The 19,603-nt window shown below is 37.4% G+C and overlaps 2 protein-coding genes across 2 annotated transcripts; both read right to left on the reverse strand.

Moving 5' to 3' along the window:
• Positions 1-1,835: 1,835 nt before the first annotated feature.
• srm (spermidine synthase) lies at positions 1,836-9,079 on the reverse strand. Its single transcript, XM_065285594.2, has 8 exons — positions 8,808-9,079; positions 7,726-7,846; positions 7,538-7,630; positions 6,442-6,595; positions 6,236-6,319; positions 5,996-6,141; positions 3,069-3,191; positions 1,836-2,956 (listed from the first exon to the last, which is right to left on the reverse strand). The coding sequence occupies exons 1-8, from the start codon at positions 8,936-8,938 to the stop codon at positions 2,939-2,941; spliced, it is 870 nt and encodes a 289-aa protein (XP_065141666.1). The 5' UTR covers positions 8,939-9,079; the 3' UTR covers positions 1,836-2,938.
• A 1,854-nt stretch (positions 9,080-10,933) lies between these two features.
• Positions 10,934-16,568, reverse strand: smc1a (structural maintenance of chromosomes 1A). The gene is given in 14 exon segments (XM_065285160.2): positions 10,934-10,959; positions 10,962-11,013; positions 11,218-11,328; positions 11,412-11,473; positions 11,549-11,708; positions 12,037-12,213; positions 14,907-14,987; positions 15,060-15,239; positions 15,390-15,424; positions 15,427-15,484; positions 15,586-15,693; positions 15,784-15,879; positions 16,001-16,113; positions 16,394-16,568. Coding segments are annotated over 14 exon segments (1,434 nt in total).
• Between the last annotated feature and the right edge of the window lie 3,035 nt (positions 16,569-19,603).

Consider the following 19,603-nt stretch of genomic DNA (forward strand, 5'->3'; position numbering starts at 1 on the left):
AGGGATAGTCCACCCAAAAATGAAAATTTTTACTCACTCTCATGTTAAAACCTGTATAAATTACTTTTTTCTGATAATAACAAATGAAGATATTTACAGGAATGTTTGTAACCAAACAGATCATGAGCCATTCACTTCTATAGTTGGAAAAAATAAGAAGTGAATGGGGCTCATGAATGGTTTGGTTACAAACATTACTCAAAATATCTTCCTTCGTGTTCATCAGAACAAAAAAATATACAGGTTTGTAACAACATGAGACTGAGTAAAGGATAAAATAATTTGTATTTTTGGGTGAACTGTCATTTTAAACCATTGAAGGCCAAGACAGCCATTCATTTATTCATTCACTGTAAAAAAAAAGCATGAAGTTAAAACAATTTGGTTATGCAAGTCAATTCAGCCTACTATTTTAAGTTTTGACTTTTCATAAATTGACATAAAGAATTTGAAATTGTTTATCTTAATTTGTTAATGATTAGATGTAATTTTTACAGCGTTTGCTTTTGTACTATATTTTCAGCATTTATTCTCAAAATGCTCTTTTGTGTGTTGAATTTAAGCAGAATGAGAAAGTCCAGCAATTACTGGATGAAGAATCCCCCATGAATTGCATGACTGTCATTGACTTATGGAGCCCCTGTCATGTTCTCATTCAGGTCAGCTTCTGGCACCCACACAGGATCTAAAAGACTCCTCTTTGGATATGCATACACACACCCCGAATGAGTTCCCGTAGCCAGGAGCCCTAATACTCTTGCTTTAGCACATTTTTCACAGCAGACAGATACGGACAGAGTCAGGAGCCTGAGGCTCTGTCAAGATTAACACTGTTGAGATGAGCTGCTCCAGCTGAATCCCGATAAAGTGCGTTTGAAGAATTCATGCCAAATCTAGCGTTCCCTTCCAAAGCAACTTCAAACATACATTAAACTACATAATCCTGTTGTCTCAACAGGACGTCGATGACTTATTTGTATTTGCGTAAACGTAAACTATGCATATGCACACTAATAGTTATTTGAACCATGAGGTATTCACTATTAAAACCATTACTGAATATATGTGTAGTGTGTTTTAGTTAACTTAATATTCCAGTATTAATTCCGTTATTAATAGTTCTGTTGGTTTATTGGGCCAGAAAACATCCCATCAACAGATAACCAGCAAAGACCGAGATGAGTGGTTTCGTTAAAAAAAGAGGTAAGTTACAATGAATTCCCAATAACCATTAAATAATAATTTCTGTTATGGTTTCTATGTTTTTGCGTGGATTTTGTAATCATAGCCAAAAACAAAAACCGACACTCTTAAACGGTTATACAAAAGAGAAACGTTAAAAAAAATCTGATTTATCCATCTGTGTTTAACTCTCCAGTGATACTTTTCTCTATAAGACATATTTAAGTTTTACCTGAAAAATCTATTTGATGAATTAATCGTGATACTCTTCACACTGTTTGTTCTTAACCGACGACGGCCGTTTCTCAATCCGAAGGCCGTAGGCACCAATGGTGGCATTTGCAGGCTGCATACGTCATCAAGACGGTCTTATTTCGGAATATTAATAATTATAAAGTTGACTATTATTTTTAGATAATCTATAATTGTTGTAATATGTTTATGACTTGCGAATGTAATGCTCAGTTAACTTTAATAAACCAAGCTTGATGACGTATGCAGCCTGCATATGCGACCTCCGGAGGCTGTAGACTTCGGATTGAGAAACGGCCGACGTTTCAATCGTTGCTGTTTGAATTTACGATAAGACAAGAGCGCCATCTAGTGGTCAAGACGGCACTTTACCGACTCTTAAAGTACACTCAAAACAAGTATTATTAATTATTCCACGACCTTTTTTATTATTTCAAAACTGTTGGCAAAATGAAATGTACACCATGAACAGGAAATGGATGGTAACAGGACAGATGAACCCTAGCATCCATACAGTACAACTAAATAAGTACAAAATGGTGTGGCCTAGCCTTAAAAGACCCACACGCATGATTAGCCATTAACAAATCCACTGTAACCTAAAGCAAATAAAACAGCTTAAAACCCATATTCATACTCGATATTAAGACAATATATTCCAGTACACTGAAGTTTTGTTTAAAAAGCCTGCAAAACTGTTCTGTCATTGACCATAAGTATATTTGTGCAATACATTATAGCATATCACTCAGAAAGATTGAATACAAAGCACACCAGGCATACATGACTCCCGTAAAAGAAAAAAAATCTAGGGAACCAGACCCTACAAATCTCCTAAAAAAACAAACACCAACGTTTACAGATTTAGAGTGACCATTTATAACAACTCCATTTTAAAATTCAGTACCAAATAAATTCATTTTTAGTTAACCTGAGGGCCAAATTAAAAAATTACTATTATTTTTGATTAGTAGTTGTTTACTGCTGACAAATGACAACGCATCAATAAAAATGCACAATTGTCAGTAACCTAAAAACCTTTGAAAGGGTTTGTAAAGACATGCACAGTTGATTCCTATCAGCAGAAGTTAAAGAACCCTTAACCATCTGTCAATTTATTTCTTATTACAACGAGGAGGTAATGCTCAGCAAGAAGGCTATGGTAAAGAATTACCTCCTCTTTATGTAAAAACATGAAAAAAAGTAAACCAAGACTATGCAATGTCTGTGATTACATACATGATTGTCTTTTTGTTTACTTGAGAAAGTGTGAACTGGCCAAGTCATTGTATTGTCAAAGGAGACCAAAACAGTTTAGAAGTACTGATGGGAAGAGACAAGACACATAGGGAATTTCCCACAGAGTGCATTTCCCCTTGTTGCAGTTCATCGACCAATCAGAAGCCAAGAAGTGATCCGGAGAGAGAAGTACTGCAGCTGTAGTGAGTTCTGATTCTGCTTTCACAGAAGGCAGCGTGACATAAAATGGAAACCACAAATCCATTTACGCTTCACTTAGTACCTGCGTAAAACATTATACGAATAGCATTAGAAACCAAAGAAAATGGTATCAAAGTATAAATTCATCAAAAAAAAGAAAAAAAAAAAGAAAAAAGAAAAACTGACTGCCTCACCTTTCTGGCAAATTCTGGAAGGATAAATGCAGCACGGTGGATTTCCGGATTGTAATATTTCAGGTTCATGCTCTCGATCTCATCTCTCTTTAGTTCTCGTAACGGTTCACGGAAATTTGTTTTCTGCAGAAAACACATCAGAGTAATAAATTAATCATCCACATACTACCAAAGACCCTTTAGGGAAGTTACGCCACTAGGCGGACATGTTTCCAAAGCCTTCGGGCAGTTATTTCAATCATGCAAAACTACAGTCTTACAACCATGGAAAATAATAAAAGACTATTCTAGTTTTGACTTTAATCATCATTTCTAGATGTATTGTGACCATTTCAGTCCAGTGTCTGTTGAATTTTAACAAAAGCAAACCTTTGGAGTGACAAAGTCAACCAACAGCAAATGTAAAAGACTAAAAGCGTGATGTGACCAAAATGCAGGATTTTTTTATTTTTTTATGTTTCCTAAAATACGTGTAAAAACATTTCTATTTTGTTGTTGAGAAATGAATTTGAACTTGTTTTCTCTGCAGTATTGAAGATAAAAAAAACACTGCATCTTTTTTGTTATTTTGACCATGTTTTCCCATTTCAATTTTCAGTAAATAAATGCAAATAAAAACATCATTTTATTAAGATTATTAATTGGGCAGAAACGTTGCCAATAATTGAAATAAGAGACCACTTAAATGGTCTATTTTTTTTTCCACTGCTGTTTTTGAATGGGACAGATATCTTTAAAATAATAAATAACATTTCTGAGCAACAATTAAACCCGAGATCAACATTACCATAGCTTTTGTTTCTTAAGCTCAATTTTTTCTAAAAACACCTTGTTTCAGCTACCGCACATGTGCATAGGTTGGTCAGTGCCTCATTGTCCCCTATTAATAGTAATAGCGATGGTCAATTTTGTTATTGAGAGTGAGGAGTTGTCGTCATGGTACAGAGCTCCTCCCCCTTTCCGCCATGTTGGCAGGATTCCGGCGGCAGAACATGATTGTTTACGTGTGTTTTTAGCTCGGTAGTAGATGAGGTTTTTCGCAATTCTACACTGTTTTACCATGCCTGGCAGTAGCTGCTGCGTTAAAAACTACTCCAGCACATCACACGATACATATGGAAAACATTGGAACAGTGGAATACAGTTTTTAGGTTACCGAAATGGAGACACCATTATGCATAACAAAGACATCTCAAACAATAGCATATTTGCTTTAAAAATGTCATAACTGAACGAATGACACTTAATTACAGTTGTCATAAACATGCATAAAATCTCCTTTGTATTCATTCATGACATGTGTCATGTCATAAATAATTATGAAGGTTTTTATGTCAGTCTTATCCCTTCAAGTAAAGTGTTGGAAACGTTTGTGTATATTGAACCGTTCAATTTGAACGTCTCGTTACAACCTAGTGTTTAGAAACCGTCGCAGTTAATTACTTTGTCATTTTGGTCAAAAAGTGTCTGCTAAATGCAATGTAACTTAATTACAATACACTAAACGCAAGTGAAGAAACGTAAGTTACCTTTGCCAGTACAATGCTGTTTGTGAGCTTGTTCCTGTAAGGTCTCTTTTCTTTCGCCTTATGTTTTGCATTGCTTTATTCATTTTCTTTATCGTATTTGTAGATCGTCTCCGAAATAATAAATTAAAAGAGGTCTGGAAATCGCGTCTCTGTGAAGTTGCCCCTGGCAACTGATAGCGTCACCTACCATCATGGCCGACCGGCGCAGACCCCTCCCAAATCGGCACGTGACTCCTCACTCTCAATATCCAATATCTTTAAAAAGGAAAACACCACTGTTTTTCAATATTTTACTATGTTCTTACCTCAACTTAGACTAAGGGTGTCACGATTTCGATTTTAAATCGAAATCGATCGAAATTAAGTCACAGCTTCGAACTTCGAATTAAAAAATGGGATCGTCGATGCTGCCACGCCCCCATGTCACGTCCGGTCGGCTTGCCAAGCGAGGGACAAAAACTCTCAGAGATGCCTTTAAAAACATCGGTCCGGCGGAACGCGATCATATTTTAAACACGAGGGATGCTACAACTCCTTGAAATGCATATCATAAACAGGATTACTACCTAGTGATCTGCCTTTGGACAGAGCACAGCTCTCTCTGCACGTGCGTGAGAGTGATGTGTAAAAGATGCAGCGGGTTATATTTTAAACAAAGGAGATATTTTGCCTCAGCTCGCATGAAACGCATAAAACTGAACAAATACATAAGGATTACTACTTTAGTTTATGTTTACACTTTGGACAGATGCGAGAGCGCGTGCACGTAAGACAGAGAGAAGCACAGCTGCTTATGATGCTGGATTTATTTCAGATGCGAGGAGTCCAAGACGCGCGTATTAAGTCCATGTGCCTGCAAGAAGGAATCCTCTCTCTGCAAGCACTCGCGTTAAGTGAAGCCCACAAACCCCCATGCGAGTTGTGCAATGTGCATGTTAATGTGAAACTATAATAATAATAATAATAATAAAAAATGGCATATCATTTTTGTCTTCAAAAAAATATGTAAAAATCGAGAATCGAATTGAATCGTGACCTTAGAATCGAAAATGTAATCGAATCGAGGATTTGGAGAATCGTGACACCCCTAACTTAGACAAATTAATACATGCATCTCTTTTTTCAATGCATGCACTTAATCTTTCTACAGCATGTCGTAAATGTGTTAGCATTTAGCCTAGCAGAATTCATTCCTTAGGATCCAAACAGGGATGAATTTAGAAGCCACCAAACATTTCCATGTTTTCCCTAACACATTAAAAAAATGCGCTGTATAAAGATTAAGTGCATACATTGAAAAAAGATAGGTATGTATTAATTTGTCTAAGTTGATGTAAGAACATAGTAAAATATTGAAATGGTGCCTTAATAAATGCAGATCAAATTAAAGGAGCCTACCGAATTTTTACTGCAAAGCATGAAGCCGATTTGCCCACTTGGATAGGTTGGGATGGTGCAGTACGCATAGTCCACCACAGGAAAGAGCGTCTTGCAGAAGATCCGCATTTCTTTGATCAGTTCCAAATGCAACCACTGACACTCTCCTGTCAATTTTCGATGAAAATTGATAAACAGGTCAAATGCATGCTATTCAATACATAAACTAGGCTTTTTTTGAAGAGTAGCACTCATATTAACCTTGACAGCAAAGAATTCCTCCCTCGCAAAGTGCCGTTTTCATGAGCTGATAGTAAGACTCTTTGAACAAGCTTTCAGCTGGACCTGTGACAGGGTGAAATGAAATCAATCCCAAATGAACGTCACGTTTCTCTTTGAGTCAATGGCTAAAGGGTTATTTACCAATGCAAGAAGAAACTTCAAGGCCACACATAGGGCAGGCATACCGACAGGATCTGAAGAGTCTGTGATGATGACGTCAAAGGCTTCCTGATTCTGTTTCATAAACTCAAAGCCATCACCTACATGCAGAGTGAGCTTGGGGCTGAAGAATCCTTTCGCCATTCCAGGGAGGTACTTTTTGGAGACGTTTATTACATCCTGGGGACAAATCATATTGCATGACATTTATCAGCATGTTAAAGGCATGAAGTATAAGGCGACATCATACGTATCCTGCTAGAGGGACTTAATACAGCATGTGTTTTGGTTATCTGGAACATAGAAATGTATAAAGGCTAGATGTGATACGGCTGAGTCTTTAACGTCATCACCTGGCGGCCATCTTACCTCAGACAGCTCACTCATGTGTAGCATTGAGTTTAATGGTGCAGGTACATTTAAATGACCATAACTTGCTGAATTTTCAACCAATTTTCAAACGGTTTGGTTTCTTACGAACGTTATTAACGTGGCTATAATTCTGGATGCTTTAACATGATTTATGATTTCTTTTTTTTAGTATAAGTATGCAGTGTCATAGGTACATCTTTGACGATTATAACAAACCAAACCATTTGAAAATCTGTAAAAAATTAAGCAAGTTAGTCATTTAAAAGTACATGCACCTTTAAAACTAAATGCTACGAGGGAGCGAGCACCCTGCGGTAAGATGGCCGCCAAATGCAGACGTTCCACATAATTGGCCAGCAGCGCGGGCGAGACATCTAGCCCCGTGGTTTTCAAACTGGGGGCCGGGGCCCCCAGTGGGGCCGCGAGATGGTGCCAGGGGGGCCCCAGTTTTATGACATTTTATGAAAAACATTAATTTATCATGAATTCTGTGTAATTAAACCTAAAAAAATAAGGCTAATAACCAAAAGAACTACTTTTTTGTATAATTTAATGGTTCTTTTATTAAAATGTTGAGTTTTCGATCAGATTTTTGTCACAAATTTTCTTTGGGGGGCCGCGAAGGAATACACCGTACACAAGGGGGGCCACACGCTGAAAAAGTTTGGGAACCACTGATCTAGCCTTTATACATATCTATGATCTGGAATATGTGGACTGTCAAGACTGTCAAGAAAAATTAATAAAAACCTCATCGATTTCACACTGAACAACGGACTCCACCAGTGGATGCTTGACCACCTCTCTCAGTACACCACCATCTCCTCCACCAATGATCAAAACCTGAAAAAAAGATGATTTTAATTGAAGTTAATTTAAGTTTATTAAAACAGATAGTTTTTTTTCTCATGTATATAAATGGAAATAAAAAGAAGTACCTTCTTTGGGCAAGGGTGGCAGCACAAAGGCAGATTGGCAATCATTTCTTGATATGAAAATTCATCTCGTTCTGTGCATTGGATGACTCCATCCAAAACTAGCACATTTCCATATGTTTTACTGTATGAAGAAAAGCAGGAATTATTAATAACCCAGGATCATTTTAAAAGATTTCCATTCATTTCCATAGGGCAAATAAATTAATCAAATATATAGAAACTCAAATGCACTATATGTCACCGCATAAAGGAAAGAAAGGCAGCACTGCACGCAAGCCTTTATTGAGACAGATCACCGCAGTATCACATTACCATTAGGTAACAGCTGCATGTTTTGTGAGCTCAGCTGTTTATTAGATTTCAAAACAGACAAAGCAACAAAAAAAAAAGATTAAACATTTACTAACGTTACATATTCATTGAACCACATGTGACACATTGCGGTTCATATTTTAAGATGTTATCAAAAACCTCTGAAGGTTGTCATGTTGTCTTATTTGTTTTTATTGTATTTTACTTTTATGACTTTCATTCTATCGTGTTGAGTGAAAATGATTTTGCCATTATAATTTAATGCAAGTTTTTGAACTTTGATCGTTTAAAACACAGTATTTATTAACATGACAGAGGTTTAAATAAGTGAACAATTGACCAACATCGGCATTCTTAACTTGTCGGTAATTTATTAAAACTGATATTAGCTTAAAAATCTCAATCTGTTCAGTGCATTATATTTAAGAATTTTAATGTTTTTACAAGTTAATTTTTTATATGATAAAATAAACTATAACAAATGCGGCTTTTTCAAATTTCAAGCACGCTGTATCTACAGAGGGCTAACGTTGTGCAGTTAGCAGGCTAGCTGCTATAGCCACCCACATAGAGAAGACACCTTTAGAGCCAAAGCCACGCACGTTAAAGCCAACGTGGAATTGAACGTCGTACACCACGAAGAACTGAGAAAACCAATCAGTCCAGACTCTGTTGGCTGCAAGTGTAAGGACAGAGAGTTTCCAATGCTGTTTCATTGGCAGAAAACATAAAGGTTTGCAAACCAGCTTATTTAAGCGACCAATACTCACCTTTTAAAAACCATCACATCCTGGAACTTCGATTTTTTATGATGTAACACTTCCTCGACTTGAAGACTCATCGCTTGGCCAGGCCATAATGTGCATGTTTCGGTGAACCACCCGTCTTTGATGCTGTCCATTGCTGAGGACGCTAAAGCCTAAAATGCCGGTGGATTTAAATGGTCTGATCAAACTAGTCCACTGCAAGGAGTTGCCAGAGATCTTCGGCACCGATGGACACGTTGGGCGTTCTCTGCACCGCAACCAAACGTAAGATGTCAGAAACGACCAATAGGGATTTAGAGACGTCATAGCAGAACCGTGGGCGGGGTTTAAAACGCAACGTTCTATGCAAGCCATGATGCAAGCACGTTAGGTTTTGCCATAGTGTGGCTACCCACGTGAAAGAAGTCGGTTCTATTGTCAGTTTTTGGTGTGAGAGAACACCAGTTTTGTTAAGTCTTTATTTGCCTTGTTCAACGTAACGTTTAGTCGAAAGTTTGTTGACTAAGCAAAATACGTGACACAAGCTCTCGCAGCACAGTACAGACAAGATTACAAAGTAAAGAACGACGAATAAATACAAATATTGGTAATTTCCTATAATACTGAATGAACTGATCATCTACTACGGAATACAGTTGATGCAACTTAGACGATGCAAACTATTTTACACGAGCCATTACACAACAATGAAAGTGCAGACAAAATGGCAACAAAATGCAATATCACTGCACTAGCCTGTCCAGTTTAAATAACTGAACCTAATAGCTTTTCATAATCATACAATAATTAGACAACTCGTCTTGCACAGTCATGCATACTGAAATAGGCTACAATCATTATACCACTGGTTCTCAAAATTTTTGGCATGCACACCCCTTTGTGTAAGGTTCATTCCTTCTTGGCCCCCCAAAGACGTCATAAAACTCAATCTCAAACATTGAAATAAACTAAACTTAAATTATACAATGTACTGCTATTGGTTGGTAACTATATTTTTCTGAGGTTTGATTACACATAATCAGAGATGTATAAAGTACTAGGGACCCAGACTTGAGTAAAAGTACAAGTGCTCTATCAAAAAAGTGACTTGAGTAGAAGTTGAAGTGCTCTTTAAGCACAGCACTTAAGTGGAAGTACTAAAGTATTAAACATGTTTTGTACTTAAGTATTGCAAGTAGTTTATTTTAAAATATACTACTCAAGTACTGAAAGTAAAAGTACAAGTATTGTGTAATGTAGTTATTAAAGAAAACAGTCAAAAGTTTGAATATAATATTGTTTATATTATTTCAAATGTTTAAGCTAAAGGACACTCACAATTGCTTTGGCTGTAGCAGGAGTACAAGCACAGGAATGTTCAGATTAATTTAACTAATATGGCGATAGAGAATTCAGAATTAATAAAATATTAGTCGATGTAATGGTAAAAGGTAAAGGTACAAGGTGTTTCAATGCATCTAGGTTTCCTTCTTTCGCACACACTCGCCCTTTCTCGCGCATTCTCTCTCTCTCTCTCGGTCTCTCTCGCGCACTTTGGTTCTCTCTTCACTTCACATTTGTCCACAACCGCGGCTCATATTTGTGAGTGAGAGGGAGGGAGGGGTCCGCTCTTCACTATCTCCTATTGGTTTAGACCACGATGTGTGTGTGTTTCTAATGTGTATTACCGCTCCGGCAGTGATAATGTGGGTTTGGAATGATTCATAACATTTGAGTGTAACGAGTAACTATGCAGCACATAAAAAATGTATCGGAGTAAAAGTATTAAACTCATCGAAAATATGTACTGAAGTAAAAGTGGAAGTAGGAGAAAAAATAATACTTCAGTAGAGTACAGATACTGCCTTTTAGTACTTAAGTACAGTAGTGAAGTAGTTCTACTTCGTTACTATACATCTCTGCACATAATAAGATAAATTAATATATTTTATAAAATGTCATAAAAAACTGGGGGCCCGGCACTATCTAACACCTCGTTTGAGAATCACTGCGTTAAACAAAATAGTATTTTAGCAACATTCTGTATTGAAAAATATAAACATCAAAAATTATAATAATGATTTTAAAGATTGCATAAATCACACTTTCTGTTTCTGGTCATCTGTGTTTACCAGTGAAATCAAAACGTATTAATCATTAGGATTGGCATCCGGATCGGATACTGGGAAAGATCAAAAGTCAGCACCTTACTTATGACACAATCTCCTTGCTGTAAATAAATAAAAATGGGAGTTAAATATTATTAAAAATACCCAAATTGAGTATTTTTGATTCATAATTTAGTCACAAGTTTTATTAAAATGTTGATGCAGGTTTTGGGGACAGGACGCACAATACAAATAAAGTGGATTATTTGCATGCATTTACTAGTTGCTATGTTTACAATTCTATGTCCTGTTGTTAAAATACAAACCTCAGGGTAAACCCCAATGAGTGAGTCAGCTTTTGTGTAAAACTCCTCCTTAAGAAAGATGACAATAGCCTGAAAATTCTGGACAGACTGGTCTTTTATGTAGTTTGCCACCTGCAAAGATGTAAATACATATTTCACTATGGTGCTTTAGATCTTTGACTAGACCTTAATCCATTCTTTTGCATTTGGAGAACCTTGCCAATGTTGGTGTTATCCAAAGCAGCATCAGTCTAATCTAAGACAAAGAAAGGCGTAGCTTGTAGCTATGAGAGAAAGAAAAAGCAAAATTCTTATCTGAGGACAAACATGCTGAATGAGATGTGGAGATCGCTGTTGCACCTGTGTATGGCAAAAAGCAGTGCTAAAGCTGCAACTGTCTTCTCCCCTCCTGATAGGTAGTCCGTGGGCCTGAATCTCTTTCCTGGAGCCACGCAGTTGTAGTTAATTCCATCCAAATAAGGTTCCTCTGGGTTCTCAGGCCCCAGGAATGCCTAAAATGATACAGGGCAGACCATTAAAAGCAAAGTATAGAGTAAAAATAGAGTACATGTGACTTTCAGGTCCCTTAAAGAGATAGTTCACCCAAAAATGAAAATTCTGTCATCATTTAATCACCTTCATGTTGTTACAAACCTGTATAAATTTCTTTGTTCTGATGAATACAAAGAAAGATATTTTGAGAAATGTTTGTAACCCAACCGTTCGTGGACCCCATTCAATTCCATAGTAGGACAAAAGAATACGGTTCATTTTGGGGTGAACTATCCCTTTAGGCATTTCTAATATTATTAAAGAACAATTTTAGAGTGTTTTATTAACCTGTACGCTACTGTTACGCGATAATGACTTGTAAATCTCATCAATGTTGGTGGCCACAGATTGAAAAAAACCATCAAAACGGTCAAACCTCTCTTTCTTTATTTGTTCAAAAGCCTGTTTTGCTTTCTTTGCTCTTTTACGGGCAGCCTCGAACTCTGTAAGGCACAGCAACATCATACAGTATGTCAATTTAAGTAAAAACATGTCAGTTTAGTTCTGTGGGGAACCCTGGGTCCTGGAGAGCCACTGTAAAGTTTAGTTCCAACCCTAATCAAACACACCTGAATTTAATTTCCAAGTAATCCCGAAGACTTTTATTAGATTTTCAGGTGTGTAAAAAAACGTTTAAAGCTAGCGTAGGTAATCCTGTTCAGATACATTTTTTATTATACTGGGTGAAATGGTCCTTCTATCCTGAGAGTAGTCAATACATTATGTGTTCAGAAAACGGAATGAAAACAATCAGACCTCTGTAGCAGCTGCAGGACAGTAAAAACTCCGACCAATCACTGCCATTCGGTGCGTGTGTAAAGAACCAATCAGATGCCTTCATGTCTCGTGGCCCAGCCCCACTGCGCGCGCTGCCCTGCGTGCACTAATCACGTCATCGTCACCCTGAACACTACACCGAGTAAGCAGGAGTTTGCGGCACCGGCACAATGGAAGATAAAAAGCAGCCAAAACTACCACTGCCAGCTTTGCTGGTAACTGCTCGCCCTAATAAAAAACCTAGAAAAAGAAAATCTGAGGCAGAAAAGGCTGCAACTAAACAGGTACTGGATAAAGCCAGAGGACAAACTCGCGTAAACATCGGTGGAGCATTTGAACGGTGGAGACAACTGAGGGAGCTGAAGGGCCTGAAAAGCGATGCCGAGGTTGCTGTCTTTCTGCTGAACAGGTAATAATTTGTTTTGCTTCGGGGGGATTTGTTATTTCCATGATAAATGTTACGTTAGGCAACGTAGCTATTTTTGTAGCTAGTATTAGCCCAATGCTAACATTAGATTCTCTGTCGGTGTAAATCAGTTGAGTTACAGGTGAATGAGACATGAAGTCGTTTGGTTGATGCCTATAATGTGTTGAAATACTCGGTTTTCCTGTGACCTGCAGCTCACTCCGACTGTGGATGCGCGTTCATGTTTGTGGGGGCGTAGCTTTGGACGGAGTGCTAACGAGAGGGGGTGTAGCTTAGAAGAGGTGCCATTTTCTAATTTTGCTAGCTCTCAAACATTACCTATCCTAGCTTTAATTAGGGTTGGAACTAAACTCTGCAGGACAGTGGCCCTCCAGGACCAGGGTTTCCCACCCCTGGTTCAGTTTAAAAATTGTAACCATATCTGTAAGATTATTATGCTGCGTTCCAGGCAACCTGTAACCCGTAACTCACGACTTCAAAACCACGACTCACGACTTTGAACTGGGAGTACATCGATCTAGTACGAGTTCACGGGTGGGAAGTCACGGGTTTGACTGCCGTTCCAGAGCACTTTCACCGGTAGAAGGTTGTAAAAACACGAGTTACAGGCTGCCTGGAACGCATAGGGTCGTGAGTCGTGGTTTTGAAGTGGTAACTCACGGGTTTAAAAACCTGCCTGGAACGCACCATTAGATTAGGTAGCCCATTCTATTCTCACGGAATGTGTATAAATAGCATGCAGTGTGAAAAGTCGTGCAATATATGCACCAAATTCCAATGTTGTATGCATATGATAGCAGTCCTTCCTGTTCACTGGATATGGCGCATCTTTTTGTGTCATTTTATGCATTGGTTTCTCTTTTTTTTTCATTGTCGCTTGGGTTTGGGGTTAGAACAACTTTTTGTTACATAAAATGACATCCTAACCCAAACCTCAATTTTAATCCCTACTCCAAGTGACCATGTTTCAAAAAAGACATGGAGAAACCTACACAATATTGCCAAAAGTTTTGGGACACTTTATATGCACATGAACCTGAAAAATATACCATTCTTACTCTATAGGGTCTAATATGGAGCTGGCCCACCCTTTGCAGCTATAACAGCTTCAACTCTTCTTAGAAGACTTTCTACAAGGTTTAGGAGTGTGTTTATGGGAATTTTGACCGTTCTTCCAAAAAGCACATTTGTCAAGTCAGAAACTGATGTCTTACTCGTAGTCTCCGCTCTAATTCATCCCAAAGATGTTCTATCAGGACGCAGGCTAGTCAAGTTCCTCCACATCAAACTCACTCATCTATGTCTTTATGGATCTTGATTTATGCACTAAAGCCAAGTCATGTTGGAACTGGAAGGGGTCATCCCCAAACTTTTTCCACAAAGTTGGAAGCATGAAATTGTCCAAAATGCCTTGGTCGGATGAAGCATTAAGAGTTCCTTTCACTGGAAGTGACTGGAACACCTGCATTCAATGATTTGGAGGGGTGTCCCAAAACTTTTGGCAATATAGTGTATACATTAAATAAAATCCCAAATCTAACCCCAAACCCAAGCAACAATGGTTTAAAAAACAGAAAATAAAGAGAAACAACAGTTAAAACGACACAAAAAGATGCACAGTATTCAGTGAACAGGAAGGACCGGCGTATCATATGCATTGCATGCAAAATTGGAATTTGGCGTATGTTTTGCACGTCTTTTCACACTGCGTGTTATGTATACGCATTTCATGAGAATGGGTTGGATTAGGAGCATGAACACTGTAAAAAAGTTAGTTCAACTTACTGAATGCAACTCAAGTAAATTACTTGGTCGCATTAATGTTTTACAGAACTTTTTTGAGTCAACTAATATTTTCAAATTGAATGAATTTTACATTGATTTCAATCATTTACATGACCTTACTCAATCAAGATTAAAGATATTTAACACTAAACACTACTGTAAAGGGTACAGGACGCTGTGCTTTCAAGTCACTGGCTCCTCCAGAGATCACACCAGACTTTTGGAAGAGAGTTCCATCCAAGGCCACAGTCTATGGAGAAATTAAAAGTAAAATATTTTTTTTATTGCAATCTCCTAATATGTGCCTGGCAGTAAAGTTTACCTTATGACGATAGGGTCCTCCAAAGGCAATTCTGCGGGCGTCCTCCACGTTCTCACACACAAGAGCATTTCCACATGCATACTGGAGGGCCTTCTTTATGTGCGGAGGCTCATAGGGAATCACGTCAATCACAAGCTTGGCCCCACGAAGCTCTCTCAGTTTCTCATCTGTGGGCTTCACCTAAAGGGAAAGGTAAAGAGGAGAGATGTTTTTGGAAACATATTCCACTTCCCCCTCGATACTGCTCAGCCTCCGAGTGGGAAACCTAAAACCACAGGAGACTATAGAGCGCTTCAGAATAATAAATGTTTAATTCAAATCTGTCTGTACCTCTAAATAGTCGAGAGGCAGAAAGGTCTCCGGTTGGTTACAGCAATCTGGTATTTCTTCTGGGTGGGCTGGCACAAGTCGATCAGTCTGCCATACTTGAACGAAGATTTTAATATGAAAAGGACCAAGTTTATTGTAGGCATCTACCAAGATTTTACTACAGGCCTATCTTTGTATACAGTCAGTGACTCACCACCACTGAGCCAGGATAAAGACGTTTAATGCTCTCCATAATTTCAGCTTTGCGCTGCTGGCGACTGTTTTCCTGCCTGTCAATGCGAGCATCTCCAAGTTGCTCCATCACCTACAGTATGATCAGCATCATCCGAACAATAAAGACACACTCTTGGTTAAAATATTATTTGAAGCTAGCATGTGTGGATGTTGTTATTACTTGGTTCAACTCCATGTTTATTTCATCAATTCTTCTTTTGGCGAGCTCCACTTCTTCAGTCAACTCCTCTTCCATACGCTTCTGTTCATCCAGGGACTGCCTGATGAGAAAAAATTAAAGATGGTTTTAAAGCCAGCCTTTTGTTATCATGATATGTGACCCAGTATCTGAAAACCTTATAAAAAATGATGTTTTCTATTAAACTGAATCTTTATACCTGGAACACAAGAAAATTTCTGGCTTTAATAAGGATACCCAGTTTCTCCAGTTTCTCACTGTAGTCCGAAAGCCCAACTACCTTATTGTTGATACGGTACTCTGAGGAGGAACCTAACAAATTAAATTACTTAGCCGCATCTATATACAAAATACCAAAAGTTTTTTTAATTTGAATTAGGAAAAAACAAAAGAATGTCTTAATGAAATTTTAATGGATTTAATGGTTATAATAAGAATTATATTGGTTTTAATAGGAACTAATGGTCTCTGTGGGTCTCTGTTGGTGCAAACAGCTGATAGTTTATTTATAAAAATATTTGCAATGGACCATTAAAATTTGTATTGCTTTTCATCAAGGATGAAGAATGGATAAAGCATTTTAGTCATTTACCAATGATAGCCCGTGTGAAGGTGCATTCATCTCCATTGTCCTCACAGTAGACCATGCTTACAAAAGCTCGATTGGCTGCAGGTTTGCCCACCGGAGCTCCATGGATGAGATCCTTCAGTGTTTTAACACACAAGTTACTAGTCTTCTCGGCCAATACAAAACTGATAGCGTCCATCAGGTTTGACTTGCCTGTATAGTCAATATAGCATGTTGGTGTTGTATTGTCTTGAAAGGCTTTTCAAAGCTTTAAGTTTTCTGCTAAAGGATATACCTATATAAATATTTATTAGTAAATAATAACTAGTGTTGTAGTCAAGAACACCTAAACCGAGACCAAGTCATGACCAAGACCAAGACAGGCCGAGAACGAGACAAGACCAAGACATTTAAGGGTTGAGTCCGAGTCATGACCAAGACCAAGACAGGCCGAGACCAAGTCAAGACCAAGACATTGCAAGTCACTGCATTAAAACACTTAAAGCAGCTGCGCACTTACTATGATAAAATGTGGAATATGCATATGATGATTAGGCACTTATTGTCTGTTTGTTTGTGTGCGTGTGTGTGTGTGTGTCTGTGCCATCAGAGAAGTTGATAAAATAATCAAAGGCATTGCAGATATGTGGGAATTTATCTTTGTCTATAAGCAAATAAAAGTGAACAAACACTAAATAGCTGAAATCAACTTAACCATTTAATCTGAACTGTCTTTCCATGGCTTGCCATCCACTTAACACAATGCAGGTGTTTTTAGTAATAAAATTAGAAAAACTGTCATTGGGAGAAACTTAAACAATGCTTAAACATTGCCAACATCATATGCATGCCAAACCTGAAAAAAACTGCATAAAATTAATGATAAAAAATACATTTGTGATTTGTGAATACATTTGTTTTTTGCACTGCAAAAAAAGATTTTCAAGAAAAAAAAATCTTAGTATTTTGTCTTGTTTTCAGTAAAAATATCAAAAAATTATTAAATTAAAAAAATCTTGAACCTTTTTCTTAAACACTAAATTCAAGAAAAAAATCAAGAAAAAATAGCTTACCCCATTGGCAGATTTTTTGCATGTTTTATGCACAAAATCACTTAAATTTGAAATTTTTGCTCTAAAAACTAGACTTATTTTCTTGGGTCATTTTGTTCATCAAGGAAAAGCATTTTCATTTAAGAATTTTTACATATTTTTACTGAAAAACAAGACAAAATACTAAGATTTTTTTCTTGAAAATCATTTTTTTGCAGTGTGCCATCAGTTGTGGTCTTGACCGGTCTTGAAATAAAATTCTGAGACCGAGACGAGACCGAGTAAAAATGCGGTCGATTCCAAGAAGAGACAAAAACCTTTAAAAAGTGGTCTTGAGACCGGTCAAATCAAATCTTGAAAAAGGGTTGTTCAAAAGGGAAAGAAGGAATCTGAAATCAGATTAGATCACAGAATCCAATCCTAGTTTTAATCTGGATCAAACCTTCAGTTTGTGTTGTTCAAAACTTGTCAGTAGGATTTGGATAACTTTGATCCAAAAAAAACTGGATTATCCTGATCCCAACAGGGGGTAGGATTTAAAGGTGGATTCCAGGAGGGAAATGTAGAAAAACTTTCAAATTGCACTGTAAAAAATACTTTGCTGCCTTAAAATTTTTTGTTAAATCAACTCAGATTTACAAGTCATGTCAACAGAGAAAAGTCAACGTAATTTTATAAGTTATAACAACTCACCTGTAGTTATAACAACTCATCTCTTGTCAAGATAAATAATAGTAAGTTGAAATGACTTGTAAATCAGAGTTGATTCAACAAAAAAATGTAAGGCAGCAAAGTATTTTTTACAGTGTGGTCAAATAACACATTTGTTTCATTTAGTGTATACTTTAATTTATATTTTGAACTTGACTTCACTTGTGTAACCATTGTAACAGTGATAAAGTAGATATAGTAGACATAGGCTACCAATTAAGCTATTCAGTAAAGTAAAAATAATGAAATATGAAAAAATCCCCCAAACAGATTTCAATCACAAACAAAAATAATATATTCAATTTTTATGTCATTCATCACCGTATATTAATTTCAAAGAAACAATCATCAGAGATGAGCCTGTCAAAAACAATGTCTAACAATGGCATCCCTTACTATACGTCCACTCAGTCCCTTATTCTGACAGAATGCCAGAGGTTGGTCTGGTTCTTCAAACGGCTCAGGTGCATCATAAACATCATCACAGGGAGGGACATTGCACCTGGTAGGGATGTTGTGCAGGATGTTACACGCTAGTATTATGTTGCATGCTCCCTGTGCTTCCACTCGCAAGTAGTTAAGGCATGCAAAGTGTCTCTTCAGAACTCCATTTAAAAGCTCAATTGCACATCTTGTTTTGCAATGAGCAGTGTTGATAAATACACAGATGTGGTTCTGGACATTATTGGATGTGAAAACTATAAAGCTCTGCATGGGATTCAAGGTGTTGTAGGGGATGGTGAGCCTACGATTGTAAAGGAAAGTGAGCCAGTTCCCCCTAATGCAGAGGAAACATTCATTCTGGATCTCTGCCCTACTGTATTATTGAAATACAACCTGGATCCTCACTGGTAGAGCCAGCAGTCACAGGAGCTCAGAAAAGACACTTGAAGCGTCCTTTGTGCGTCCACAATGTATTTGTTTATGTATATTTGTTTTTTTTATTTTTTGTGACTCAGATGAGGGTTCATAAAATAAATTATAAATGGATGTTTTGTTTATGTTATTTTTGTGTTTTGTATCAAAATTAAAAACTCTTACAGTGATCCCATATTGGTTCTTCTACCTGTTCTTCACATAGCTGGTAGCACATGTTGTGATATGTTGTCCCATTTGGAGCACAGGTAATCTGGATTTGGTTATCTTGAAAACTGTGTATCTGGATCAGGGTGATCCAGTCCAATGTTGCTTTGAAAACCGGCATAAAAGTAAGACGGATTACCTGATCCTGAATAGGAAAAAATTTGATTTCCAAATCCGGATCATTTTGATCCAGAATAAACTTTTTGAACAACTGGCCCCTGGAGATTCATATGAAAATCCAAATCCATTTCAGCAACTCACCCCAGTATTTTGTCAGGGAGCTGTTCGTGGTGCTGAAATCCTAAATAGGATAGTTACCAAAATGTCTCCCAAAATAATAATAATAATAATTCCATAAAATATTTGCTGAACAAATTTGTAGTGATCC

Source organism: Paramisgurnus dabryanus, chromosome 21 (genome assembly GCF_030506205.2).
Source record: "Paramisgurnus dabryanus chromosome 21, PD_genome_1.1, whole genome shotgun sequence".
NCBI lineage: Eukaryota > Metazoa > Chordata > Actinopteri > Cypriniformes > Cobitidae > Paramisgurnus > Paramisgurnus dabryanus.

Bases quoted from the DNA above. Each gene is read 5' to 3' on its own strand.
- srm (XM_065285594.2), bottom strand. From the start codon at position 8,938: ATGGACAGCATCAAAGACGGGTGGTTCACCGAAACATGCACATTATGG. The intron at 7,847-8,807 runs GTGAGTATTGGT...TTCTTCATACAG, and splicing joins GATGTGATGGTTTTTAAAAG to TAAAACATATGGAAATGTGC. The intron at 7,631-7,725 runs GTACTTCTTTTT...TCTTTTTTTCAG, and splicing joins GCCACCCTTGCCCAAAGAAG to GTTTTGATCATTGGTGGAGG.